The sequence below is a fragment of the Phaseolus vulgaris genome, chromosome 5, assembly GCF_000499845.2.
Source record: "Phaseolus vulgaris cultivar G19833 chromosome 5, P. vulgaris v2.0, whole genome shotgun sequence".
NCBI classification, from domain to species: Eukaryota; Viridiplantae; Streptophyta; class Magnoliopsida; order Fabales; family Fabaceae; genus Phaseolus; species Phaseolus vulgaris.
In genome coordinates this window covers 38,690,845-38,703,860 of record NC_023755.2, presented here as the reverse complement: position 1 = coordinate 38,703,860, position 13,016 = coordinate 38,690,845, and the positions used below count along the sequence as shown (strand labels likewise).

General features: G+C 26.0%; 2 protein-coding genes across 3 annotated transcripts; one reads left to right on the top strand and one right to left on the bottom strand.

Annotated features, from left to right (window-relative positions):
• The first annotated feature begins 6,491 nt into the window (after window positions 1-6,491).
• LOC137835845 (beta-fructofuranosidase, cell wall isozyme-like) lies at window positions 6,492-9,272 on the top strand. Of its 2 annotated transcripts, XM_068644562.1 has the most exons (7): window positions 6,492-6,708; window positions 6,851-6,859; window positions 7,012-7,880; window positions 8,056-8,214; window positions 8,307-8,542; window positions 8,651-8,741; window positions 8,953-9,272. In XM_068644562.1, the coding sequence occupies exons 1-7, from the start codon at window positions 6,528-6,530 to the stop codon at window positions 9,130-9,132; spliced, it is 1,725 nt and encodes a 574-aa protein (XP_068500663.1). In that variant the 5' UTR covers window positions 6,492-6,527; the 3' UTR covers window positions 9,133-9,272. The 2 variants fall into 2 exon arrangements, with proteins under 2 accessions (XP_068500663.1, XP_068500664.1); XM_068644563.1 differs by lacking the exon at window positions 6,851-6,859.
• Window positions 9,273-11,990: 2,718 nt separating this feature from the next.
• On the bottom strand, window positions 11,991-13,004 carry LOC137834424 (nucleosome assembly protein 1;2-like). The gene is made up of 4 exons (XM_068642479.1): window positions 12,807-13,004; window positions 12,687-12,718; window positions 12,286-12,425; window positions 11,991-12,123 (listed from the first exon to the last, which is right to left on the bottom strand). The coding sequence occupies exons 1-3, from the start codon at window positions 13,002-13,004 to the stop codon at window positions 12,359-12,361; spliced, it is 297 nt and encodes a 98-aa protein (XP_068498580.1). The 3' UTR covers window positions 11,991-12,123; window positions 12,286-12,358.
• Between the last annotated feature and the right edge of the window lie 12 nt (window positions 13,005-13,016).

Sequence of the window (13,016 nt, the reverse complement as noted above, 5' to 3'; positions counted from 1 at the left end):
TTTACAAACTTTTTTTAATTATTAAAGAGGTAGAATTTTTTATTTAATTGGGTAGTAAATAATTAGGAAAATGAAATTAAAAATGCCATAAATTTGTGAGTCTAAAAGCATTCCGTTTTAAAAGCTTACACATTAACAAGTCAAAATAGTAAACGGCGTAACTAATTAAAAATCCCTTTTCAAAATTCCGTATGCACAAGGTGGGCACTAAAATAAAAATAAAATTGAAGAAAAAAAATATTTTACTTTTTGCAGTATTCAATATGATTAAAAGTCAAGAAGAAGAAAATAATTTTTTTCTTTTTTTTCTCTCTTTTAGGTAAAGGAAAATTATGAAAGTAATTACGATTTTTTTTTCCATAGGGTAGGTAGATGAAATAATGAAAATGACAATTACCTAAATTAATTTGGAATGAAATAATGAGATTTAACATTGATAACTAACTTGGTCCAGATTAGATTGATGTGCTATAAATTAATTACGAATTAGTTGTATTGATGCATTCCAAAGTCAAGGTATAATAAAATGATCGATAATAAAAACTGAAATAATTCATAGTTACTAATTTAAATTTTATTTTCTAAAAACTTTTTGATAACTTTTTTTTGTTAAAAGTAACTAATAAATATAAAATGATTGAAATAGATAAATTAATATTAAACATGTGAAAAAAAGTTATTGTTAAATAAATCGTTTTCATTTTAAATAGTTATATTATATTAATACTTTTCAATTAAATTTAAAATAAAGTAAGATATTATGCTTTTAAGTTTTAAGTAGACATCTTACTTTTATTATGATAATTAATAGAGTTTAATATAAAAAAAAACTATCTTGTATTCTATCAACAAATATCTTCAAGTTTAATGTCAAAATATCAAAATAAATATTGTAAATAGTATAATGGTTAAAATAAATAATTTAATTTAAGAATAAAAAAACTAACTATTAACTATCATTATGAATATCTTATATAATAATTTTTTTATATAAAAGTAATACAAATTTAATGTGATCAATTTAATTTTTTATTATATACAAGTAGGTCCATTAAATTAAATGGCACATGAGATGAATGGTTGTTAAAAAAAATTAAGTGCACCTTATAAAGCCATAAAAAAGTTAATACTAAAAACGTGGTGAAAAAAATAACACTTTATATATCTCATTACCACGACCTTTTCTTTTTCCTTTTTTCATAGAGTAGTTTGCATGAACCATGTGGGGAAAATTTAAATTATTATAGGATTTATGGTTATTTTTTTCCACTCCAACTAATTTTAAAAATCAAAATATTTAGTTATTATTATACTAAATTAGAAATGATTTTAAATATTAAAAAAATTATTAATATTTAACGTAGTTTATTATTAATATAAAATTGTAATCTTTTTTAAAATTAGTATCTAATTATTACTTATCGATATTTATTAGATTCTAAATTAGTTTCTAAAATAATAGTTAAAAATCTAGTAACTAATTTAAATATTAACTTAAAAATTATTTATAAAGTTTATTAATAATAAAAACTACTTTTGACTATAAATAAATTTTTAATTTCTAAAATAGTATTTAATTTAGTTAATAAAATAATTAATTATTTTTTATTTTAATTTTAATTGTTATTTAATAATTTGTTTTTAGTGGGAACAACAAAGTGTGAGAAATTATTTGAAAATTTACACGTAATTTTCCATGTTTTGGATCTGATCCAGATTTTTAGTTTTAAAATAATTTTTACAAGAATTATTAATATTTATTTTACTGGTAGATTCATGGTTTACGACTCATGTAAAGGTGCACTGATAAAAACTTTGAAACTTGGTCAACAAAAGTTAAAGCAATAATAGTCAGAGAGAATTTACAACTTTTATTTAAAAAAATTAGTGATAAAAAGATGGTTTGCAACGTTTAGTAGAGAAATAAACAACAACAAAAAAATGAAGAACACTCCCTTTAATTAGTATTTAGATAAACAATTGAAAACATTATTGTAATTGTATGCTTTGAATTTAAGTATGACCAAGTGGCTGGAAAAATGAAAACATTTTGTCTCCAAATCTGTCCCTACATTAATTCCTATTTTTTTATTAGTTTATAGAAATATATTAACTACTTAAATTAGGGTTTAAAATTAATAAAATAGTACCTCATCAGTTAACTGTAGAGTTGCTCCCAAAGTTTATACTTACATATTGTTTTAAAAAAATAATTAATTGTAGCTTCTGTCTTTTTATTTTTAATCTTCACGTATTTTGGCATGAAATATACTAACCATATATAGATTATACATGAATTCATATAACAACGATATTTATTAAAAATTATTCAATGATGTATTTCGAAAAATAAGTATCAAACAAGTTCAATTAGATACACTTTTTTTTTTTATAAACATTGCATACTTTAGTTTTTATAGAAACACAATAAGTTTAAGACATCTAAAACCCAGAATTCACGATATTCAATAAACTTACTTTCAATTTTTCACATCACTTAATATCTTAATATTAGTAAAATCATATAATCATATGTATATGATATATAAATCATAATATTTAATACACAATTCAAATTATGACTAGCATATAATGTCATATTAGTTAAATCAATTTGATGTATTTCACTGATGTATATCACAACATACTTAATATATATTACTTATATACATTCAAACCTAATTCATATATATTTCAAATTCTACATATCATCATCAACATCAAAAAAATATTATCTTAACTTTTACTATTTTTCATACAATAAACATAAAAATATATTTAAAAAATATCAAAACTATAATTAAAAATATAAAAGTAATAGAAAATATATTTCTATAAATAAATTGAATTAGTAAAATGATTAGGTGATTTGGTGGTTGTAAAAATGGAAAAGATAAATCAATTCAAATTACACTTAAGATGTTTTACCATTTTTAAAGACTTAAATTGCAGGTAGTATGGATTTCAATAAATTATGAAAGTGAAAGGTGAAAATTTAAAAAAGATAAGCTTCATGCCCAAAATTTTCGAAATTTTGAAAGTTAGGAAAAATGTAAAGAAGTTTTTAAAATTTTCCCATGTCTTAATTTTTTTTCAAAAATAAAATAAAAGAATAATGAAATATTAAAACTTTGACACAATTGACATTAAATTTATTGCTATTTTTAATTTAGTATAGGATAGATACTACTTCATGTTAGAAAAAATTGTGAAATAAAAAAAAACAATAATTTTACCAGAAAACAATAAAATATTAAAATTACATCATTAAATAGTAACCAAATTTAGAAAAAAAAATAATTAATCACTATATTAACTAAATTAGATACTAATTTAGAGACTAAAAAATTGTTCATATCTAAAGTGCTTTATATTATTAATAAAAATCTATAAAATAGTTTCTAATTTTACATCTAAATTAACTATCTAAGGTTTAACGAGTAATATGTTATATTCTAAATTAATGTGTAAAAGACTATTAGAGTTTATAATATAAAGTAACAAGTTGTTAAAATCTTGGTAATTAATGGTTAGATACAGATGATCTCTAATTTAATCAAATAGTAACTATTAGAGACTAATTTAAAATATAAAGTAGCAAGTTGCTAAAACCTTGGTAGCTAATGGTTAGATACCAATTTAAAAATCATTTTATAAGAAGATATCTAATTTAATCAAATAGTAACTAATTATTTTAGTCTCTAAAATTAATTTTTATTTAATGATTTTCTTGTATTGTTAACTGTAAAAGCGAAAAATAAAAATTATGCATTGATTTTATTGTTTTACACTATTATCCAATCACAAGTCAATTTGTTGATTTTTATATAAAAAAAAAGGTTATTTTAATGGAGACTTTTTTGTTAAACTCCAACCATAAATAAAATTATAATTCTTTAAATAAAATAAAAAACTAACCCACTTCAGTAGTTTATAACTTTTGAATGAATTTGAATGCAATCACGAGAAATGAAATATGAATGTTGAAATGGATATAGATGGATTGAAGTCATGGTTGAAGAAAAACTTAAAACTTAAAACTTATGGTGGAAACAGAAAGTGTGGATAAGCACAGGATTATTCTGAGTTGGACATGCTGAATTCTCCACAGTTTTAGATAATGTCAAAAGTGATTAAGCACGAGCAGTTGATGAAAAGAAGAGGAAGAAGAAGATTGAAATTATCTTCTGCTAGTGTTGCAGTTCATGTGTTCATACCCTTTAATCCTACCATGGATAACTTCAATTTCCTCTTTTTCTTTCAACTTGCCAACATTATCATTAAATATCACCAAATAAAGCCTAAAATCTACACACCTCACAAAATTTAGGGTTTAGGCTCATGAAATCTTTCTGTTTGAGGTATGTCATCACCAACCATTTAATAATCTACTTTTCAGGGTAATATTGTTATTAAAAATATATATTTTTATTGTAAATTGAAAAAAAATAAAGGAAAAAATAATAAATATAAGATGAGTATAAAATTTTTATTGAGTGTGGAAATACACTAAAAAAATTATTAAAAAATAATTAGTCACTATATTGATTAAATTAGATAGTAATTTAGAGACTAAAAAATGATTGATATCTAAAGTGGTTTCTATTATTAATAAAATATTATAAAATTATTTTTAAATTAGTTATCTATGTTTAGTTATTGATATTTTAGATTCTAAAAAGCTAATAGAGACTAATTTAAAACATAAGTAATTAGTAGTTAAAACTTTAGTATCCAATTTAAATTTTTATTTTTTTTATTAATAATAGAAACTATTTTATATATCAATAATTTTTTAGTTTATAAAATAATATCTAATTTAGTCAATAAAGTGACTAATAAGGTCTCTAAAATTAGTTTTTATTTAATAATTTTATTGTAATCATATAATTTTTCCTCTAATTTTTTAGTTTGTCCCTCTGATTTTTTTACTTATATTTGTTTTACTATTTTTTATTATCCTGATAATTTTTTAAATTTTATTTTACTATTTCAAATATTTTAAATTGATTTTACTTTTTTTTACAAATCAACATAAGTTGATGGTGACAACTTTATAATAATGATTTCATATAGTGCATCTGCATGTAATATGCAAAAATTATATTATCTCATTTTTTTAATGAAATCAAATTAAAAACATTAAAGATAATGAAATTAAAAAATATCATAATATATATATATATATATATATATATAAAACTATTAAAACATCTTTAGTTGTACATCTGCAATAAAAATCTTAAATATAAGATCTATTATTTGTATTTCGTCTTAAAAGGAAAATTAACATTAATATGAAAAATGAATTAGATAACTTTCTAAATCTCCAAAATAATGAAAAAGTTCATACCTTTAATTCTTTCCAGCTAAAAAAAATAAAAATACTATAAGACATAAAGTTATTTAAGATCTTAAAGCAAAATATACTATTATAGTAAAAACTGAAAGAAATCTTAAGAAATTGTATATCATACTTAACGTTACATAAGATACCTATAAAAAGTATGCAAAATATAAGATCTCACCCTAAAAATACTCTAAATTTAATTATGTAAATATATTTTTAGTAGTTATAAAATAAATAAATCATTTATTTAACTTTTTTTTAATTCTCTTCCTCCTTCTAAATTTCGAATAATATTTCATAAGTGATTTATTATTATTATTATTTCAATATTTTGTATTATTATTCACTTTAAGAGGCATAAATAAATTTTATTTTAAGAATTTTTTATCACTATATAAGTTGTGATTATTCTCTCACATGTGAAAACGGTGTTGGAAAACAAGTTCCAAAAGTCGTTAAAGTGTTTGTACAGAGAAACCGATCTTTTATTTCTATTTTTTTTCTCCTTTTGTTTATTTGAACAAAAAATATTTCATATGATTTTTCTTAACTATTTGTTTTTCATATTATTTTCATTAGCTTCATTTCTTTGTCTGTGAAAAGATTATTATTTTTAAAATATTAAAATATACGTGAGCTAGTTGCAAATCATCTCTGGGAAGTTAGGAGAAAAAAATAATAATAGTATAATTGTGTTTTGTTGACCCATATGAATCCAATGACGTAGAAATCATATTTTCCAACGAAAATGGAAATAATAAAAAACTACACCTGCTTTTAGTTGACTTCCAACATTAATTTAATAGTAAGAAAACTAAAAATCAATATACTTATTTTCATAGATATGCTTCTCTGACTCAATCTTTGATTTTTCTAAATATTTGCAAAGAAAACTAACAATTACTTTGATTTCTGTCATACCCCATCTGCAAATTCAACAATAGCCAGCAGTTTTTTTCCATGAAAAGAGGAACTGTGCTAAAAAATCTTGATGACTTGTGTTCACTTTATTTTATTTGTGTTCATAATGGATAATGTACTATTTGTTTGAAGACAATAAACTTCTAATAGTCAAAACTGTAACACTGTTTACCAAATTGTTGCAGAAGATCCCAATCTATAAGTAGACACGAGACACAACTTCCCAGCATCTCACTTCCTTCCATTGAAAGCCACCATGGCCCTCTCTCCAATCTTCTTCTTTGCTGTAATCTTTCTCATTCATGGCAATGGTGTTCTTCCCATTGAAGCTACTCACCATGTTTACAGAAATCTTCAGACTCTTTCTTCTCACTCCTCTGATCATCAGCCTTATAGAACTGCTTATCATTTTCAACCTCCCCAGAATTGGATAAATGGTACAATATTCCTACAACACCAAATAGTCTAAAATCTCTTTCCTTAAGGCAATTTTCTATGGGAAATATTTTATATCTCTAACCACTTTTCATTTTGCTTCTTCTTTTTGTCATCTGATGCTATGCTGGGGATATCTTGCAGATCCTAATGGTTAGTTCTATTATCTGTCACACCTTCATTTATGTTCTATACTTTTGTGTGTATGTATGTATACATATGTATATATAAAAAAGCATAATTACAGACAATATATTATGTTTATTGTTAGCTGAAGATAAGGTTGTTTGTGGCTTTTTGTGCAGCACCAATGAGGTACAAAGGACTTTACCATCTGTTCTACCAATACAATCCAAAAGGTGCTGTTTGGGGCAATATTGTGTGGGCCCACTCAGTATCAAAGGATCTAGTGAATTGGACTCCACTGGATCATGCCATATACCCTTCTCAGCAGTCTGATATCAACGGTTGTTGGTCAGGCTCAGCCACTATCCTTCCTGGGGGCAAACCAGCCATTTTATACACAGGAATTGACCCTAACAATCACCAAGTTCAAAACTTAGCCATACCCAAAAACTTCTCTGACCCATTACTCTTGGAATGGGTTAAGTCACCCAAAAATCCACTAATGGCCCCAACTGAAGCTAACCAGATCAATTCTAGCTCATTTAGGGACCCCACCACTGCTTGGCAAGGCAAAGATGGGTACTGGAGGGTGGTGATTGGAAGCAAAGTACACAGAAGGGGTGTGGCAATTTTGTACAAGAGCAAGAACTTTGTTAATTGGGTCCAAGCAGAACACCCCCTTCATTCAGCAGAAGGCACTGGAATGTGGGAGTGCCCTGATTTCTATCCAGTTCTGAACAAGAGCCCATTAACTACTGGCCTTGACACATCAGTGAATGGTGATAATGTTAGGCATGTGCTCAAGGTTAGCTTGGATGATACCAAACATGATCATTATCTGATTGGGACTTATGACTACACCAAGGATATCTTCACTCCGGATACAGGATTTGAGGATACTCAACACGTTTTAAGACACGACTATGGAAAATATTATGCCTCAAAAACCATTTTTGAAGATGGAAAGAACAGAAGGGTCTTATTCGGTTGGGTTAACGAATCCTCAAGTGTTGCTGATGATATCAAGAAAGGATGGTCTGGAATCCATGTAAGTTGGACTTAATCTCTTCATTTGTTGTTTTTCTTGATCTATGGCTAATTAGATTGGTTAATGATAAGCAGTTTAATATTGCATACAACAATCCATGAAGTGATAGACACACAAAACAAAAAACTGTGTTGATCAAAATATTTGAATAAAGGGAAAAGTATAATATTTGCAGACTATTCCAAGGACCATTTGGCTTCATAAATCGGGGAAACAGCTGGTGCAATGGCCGGTGGTTGAAATTGAAAGCTTGCGTGTGAACCCTGTCCACTGGCCCTCCAAAGTGGTCAATGGTGGTGAAATTCTTCAAGTCACTGGTGTTACTGCTACACAGGTACTTTTTACTACATCTTAGAACAATCTTTTCAGAGAAATATACTATTACTATACCTGCAATATATGTTAAATCTTGCATTTATATTGCAGGCTGATGTTGAAGTTTCATTTGAAGTGAATAAGATTGGAAAGGCCGAAGTATTGGACCATTGGGAAGATCCTCAAATTCTGTGTGGTCGAAAGGGTGCAGCTGTAAAAGGTGGTTTGGGACCCTTTGGTTTGTTAGTTTTTGCTTCTGGTGGCTTGCAAGAGTATACAGCAGTGTTCTTTAGAATATTTAGATACCAAAGTAAAAATTTGGTTCTCATGTGTAGCGACCAAAGCAGGTTTGTCCTTGTCCTCTGTCCCTTTCCCTGCACATGTTTTTTCTTTCCTTTCATCAAACTTTGTTATTTGTCAAACCTTTCTCTCTCTCTGATGTAATACTTTGACAGGTCTTCTTTGAATAAGGATAACGACAAGACAACCTATGGAACTTTTGTGGACGTGGACCCTCTTCTTGAGAAGCTCTCTCTAAGAACTTTGGTAAGTTGATGATGTAATTCATGAAAGCTTACAAGAAATGTTTATCATGAAAAGTAAGTTTGTGGATTGTAGTGACCCATCATGGATTATAGTTGTTAGATTTTCTTCAATGAATTTTGCATAAGAGATCATAAGAGAAAATGAATCATGTATTGGTTATTCATATTTGAAACAATAAACTAACTGACATTTGTTTTTCACATTCACACAGATTGATCACTCCATAGTAGAAAGTTTTGAAGGAGAAGGAAGGGCCTGCATCACAGCAAGAGTGTATCCCACAATAGCAATCAATGACAAGGCACAGTTATATGCTTTCAACAATGGAACTGCCTCTGTCAAGATCACAAAATTGAGTGCTTGGAGCATGAAGAAGGCAAAAATCAACTGAAATATAAATAAAGACTAAAAGTGTGTTTAAATTAGTTCTATTCCATTGAAAAGTCAATTCATTGTAAGAGTAACTTTTGACTTCAAGACATAAGAAGTGTTTTAAAACTTCATAATAATAATAATCATTAATATCTGTCATTTTATTAGTGTTCAAGATTTTCATTACAGTGCTGTAGCAAGTATTGTGTTATTAGTCTCTTACCATATTTAACAAGAAATATAGAAAAAATATGTAATGTAAACACATTCTACATGTCTATGTCTATCAAGTGTTTTTTTTTTTTTATCATTTATTTATATAAACTTTTAACTCATGACTGTAATTAAAGTTGGTTTAGTAGGGAAAATAAAAGGAAAAAAAAAAACTAATCTTTACAACTAGTATTTGTGGATAAAAAAGTCTTTTTACATGATTTAACAAATACATGATTGGAACAATGGTTTTTTCATGATAAGTATAGTTAAATATATTCGGTGATAAACTAGTGTTTTGGTCAAATTCTAATTTCTAAAGAAAAGTGAAAGACACGTTATATAAGCAGACATAATTGAAACCATGTGAAGTTGGTAAAACTTTTTCTATTTTCATAAACAGTAAATCTTTTCAACCTAAATAAAACAACTTTAAGAGTTCTTAACTATGCCTTAATATAGTAATTAAGATAATCTGATAAATTATATACTAAAGCTGCACTGTCTACGAAGGAAGAAAGGGAGAAGAAACATTATATAAGATTATTAATATTCAGTGCTGCTAGATTGATAAGAGATAGTGTGCCCGACTCAAACTCTATAAACATTATCATTAAATTCAATAGGATACTTATGGATATGCAAATATTTTTCAACATGAAACACCTTCATCTCAAGATAATTCGAAAATAGAAGATATGGGAGAGAAAATTATCCACAAACCTTGTTGTAACACAATTATTTGTCATGATATAAAAAAATTTAAAAACTATTTCTGAAGATATGAAACCAAATTTAGATGACTAAGTTAAACCAAATGTTTTCTCATGACAACTAAAAAAATGTTTTCAATACTAATAGAATAGTTTTTTAAATGATAAAAAATACTTTTTTTTAAATAAAAAAAATCCGTTTAGTTATTCAAATTAGTGGAAACACAGGCGTTGTTGTGCATGTGTATCTGCATTTTACTCAACTTTCATGATGATAGAAATTTAATATACATACATACAATTTTTTTTTTGGATAAGTCAAAATTAAAAAACAAAAAATAACATGTACAAGAAAAATGATGAATTAATTAAACAACTTTTTCTTCTTCTCCCGTTCGAGCTCTTTTTCAAGTTTTTTTTTTCTTTTTTCATTGGTAGTTTTGGGATCGGAGGGTGTGATGCTTTTGACGTTAAAGTTATGATTGACTTGATGGTAAATACAAAAGAATAATAGTTTTACCAAAAATTATAGTTGTTTGAAATGGAGTGAAGAGTGATAATAGAAGTTATTTTATCAAATATGTGAGATTTAGTGTGGAAAACTGTACACTAATATTAATTTAAAAATTAAAAAATTAATTTTATTTTTCAAGTAATTATAATGAACAAATATTCTATTGTACTAATAAAATAAGATATATTAAATAATAAAATCAGAAAAAATTGTGTAAAAGAAACTGTTATAACGAAGAATCTCCTTAATTTTTTTTAGTCAAAAAAAAAAAAAAAAAATACAGTTATCTCAATTAGGGAGAAGACGTGAGAAAAAATTAATTTAATTGAAATTTTCATTTTATTTATTTATTGTTTATATTAATTTTAGTATGTTTATTTTTATTTTTTTATATGTATACTAATTTTTATTTTTATATATTATTATTTATTTTATAATTTATTTATTTATTAATAGATTAATAATACTTCGTAAATAATTAATATCTTGCATTCCTCTCTTTTCGAGTGTTTTTATAAAAGGGACCCAAATTCTTCAACTAGTCCTAAAACGAATTTATGCTTGGTACATTTTAAGGAAACAGAAACTGAAGGTTTTGACACGTCTCACTTCCACAATTTTTTTAAGAAAAAAAAATATTTTACTAAAAACAAAAACTTTTACACGTGGCGCTATAAAACTCTTCCTACGTGTTTATTGGAAAAAAGGGCCAAAATTCTTTAAATGATAAAAAAATAGAACAAATTACACTAATTTATTTATTTATTAATATATTAATAATAGTTCATAAATAAATAATATCCTGCAATTTAAAAAAAAAAAACTATTATCAGTACAATGTAAAGATAGTTTTAATTAAATTTAATTTTTCATTTCTCAAACTGGAATTGAGTTGGATACTTTTAAAGAATTATATAAATCAATTAAACAACATTTTCTTAGAAAGTAAATAATATCGAAATGTCCTTTTAATTTTTCTTAAAAATGGAGAAAGTAAAGTTTATGTCATTTATTTTAATTGAATTGAATTTTTCATTTTTTTGTGTTGTAAAAACTGGAATTGAGTTGGATACTTTGAAAGAATTATATAAATCAATTAAAAATCACTTCCCGTGTTTAACGAAAAACAACATTTTCCTAGAAAGTAAATAATATAAAAAAATGTCATTTTATTTTTTCTTAAAAATGGAGAAAGTAAAGCTTACGTCATTTGTTTTAAAGAAATTCGCTATTTTCAAAATTTATTATTAAATATTTGCTTTTTTGTATTTTGAATGTAAAAAAGACTTATAGAATGTACTGTTTTTATTTTTTACTATTATTTTTTAAAGAATAGTATCATTATTTTATTAATATTTAGAATAAATAATTTAAAAAAATAATTAATACTTGTGAAAATATTAGAAATGAGAAGCCGAATGAGATTGATTATGATTTTTGAGTTTTATTAGATGTTCTCAATAGGAAACTCAAACAGTAAAATGACCAAAAATAGCCCTACATATCTACAGTATTTATACAAGGCAAAACACTGCTACTTCCATTCAATAGGGCATTCCTTATCACCAATCTGCAATTTAGACCAACAAAACACTGTTACCAATAACAATTATAAAGAAAATAGATCAATGAATCTAGTCTGGTTTAAGAATAAATCAATCTGGTTTAAGAATAAATCAATCTGGTTTAAGAATGAAGCAGAATGTGCCAAAATTATGGACTCTTTTCATACCATGTTCTTTTTTGCTTTTCATCTTGATCATGCTCATCCCTCATAATCTTCATCTTCATCTATATCCCAAAAATCACAGTGTAGCCTCCCCCGTGAACCATGAAACAGCACGAGGAATGATTTGATCCCGAATTACACAGCTGTACTTCCAGACATCAACAAAAATGCATCTCAATAAACCAAAAATGGTAGCAAACAGCACCATAAACATTCATCTTGCCACATCTATCATTACTAGATTCCATAAATGTCTAACATTTTCTTCCAGAGGTTAATATCTGTTAGAAATTATAGTTTTATTGAAGTGAATTCATCTAATACCATCAAGACCAACGGATACACCTAGAGTGTTGATCACTAGGATCAAAAGTAGAATAAGAAATGTCACTTAATTAACTTACGCATAGTCAAAATCCTTCTGGATCTCTTCCACCTATCCAAGAAAGCATCAAAAGCAATGGTCAGTGAAAATGTTTGATAACTTTCAATTAGATCATAGATAGTTAAAATCAGAGACCTACAGGTACACTATTACTGGAAGTACCACCATCATCATGATCCTCATCCCTCTCAGGAACACGGGGAGGATTGAAAAAGTTGAAGAAACTTTTGCATTTTTCTGTGTTTGTGAGTGGCATATCACTGTTTGATTTTTTCTTTGGCATCTTCTCAAGAACCTTTCGTGTCAGGCACTTTCCTTTATGCCACGAAATCTCCATCCTGTGATGTTT

Excerpts from the sequence above, each read along its gene's own strand:
- LOC137835845 (XM_068644562.1), top strand. The coding sequence starts at position 6,528 with ATGGCCCTCTCTCCAATCTTCTTCTTTGCTGTAATCTTTCTCATTCAT. Across the intron at positions 7,881-8,055 it reads AAGGATGGTCTGGAATCCAT|ACTATTCCAAGGACCATTTG; the intron begins GTAAGTTGGACT and ends TAATATTTGCAG. Across the intron at positions 8,742-8,952 it reads AGCTCTCTCTAAGAACTTTG|ATTGATCACTCCATAGTAGA; the intron begins GTAAGTTGATGA and ends ACATTCACACAG.
- LOC137834424 (XM_068642479.1), bottom strand. The coding sequence starts at position 13,004 with ATGGAGATTTCGTGGCATAAAGGAAAGTGCCTGACACGAAAGGTTCTT. Across the intron at positions 12,719-12,806 it reads CTTCCAGTAATAGTGTACCT|GTGGAAGAGATCCAGAAGGA; the intron begins GTAGGTCTCTGA and ends TTTCTTGGATAG. Across the intron at positions 12,426-12,686 it reads CAGAAGGATTTTGACTATGC|CTGTGTAATTCGGGATCAAA; the intron begins GTAAGTTAATTA and ends CTGGAAGTACAG.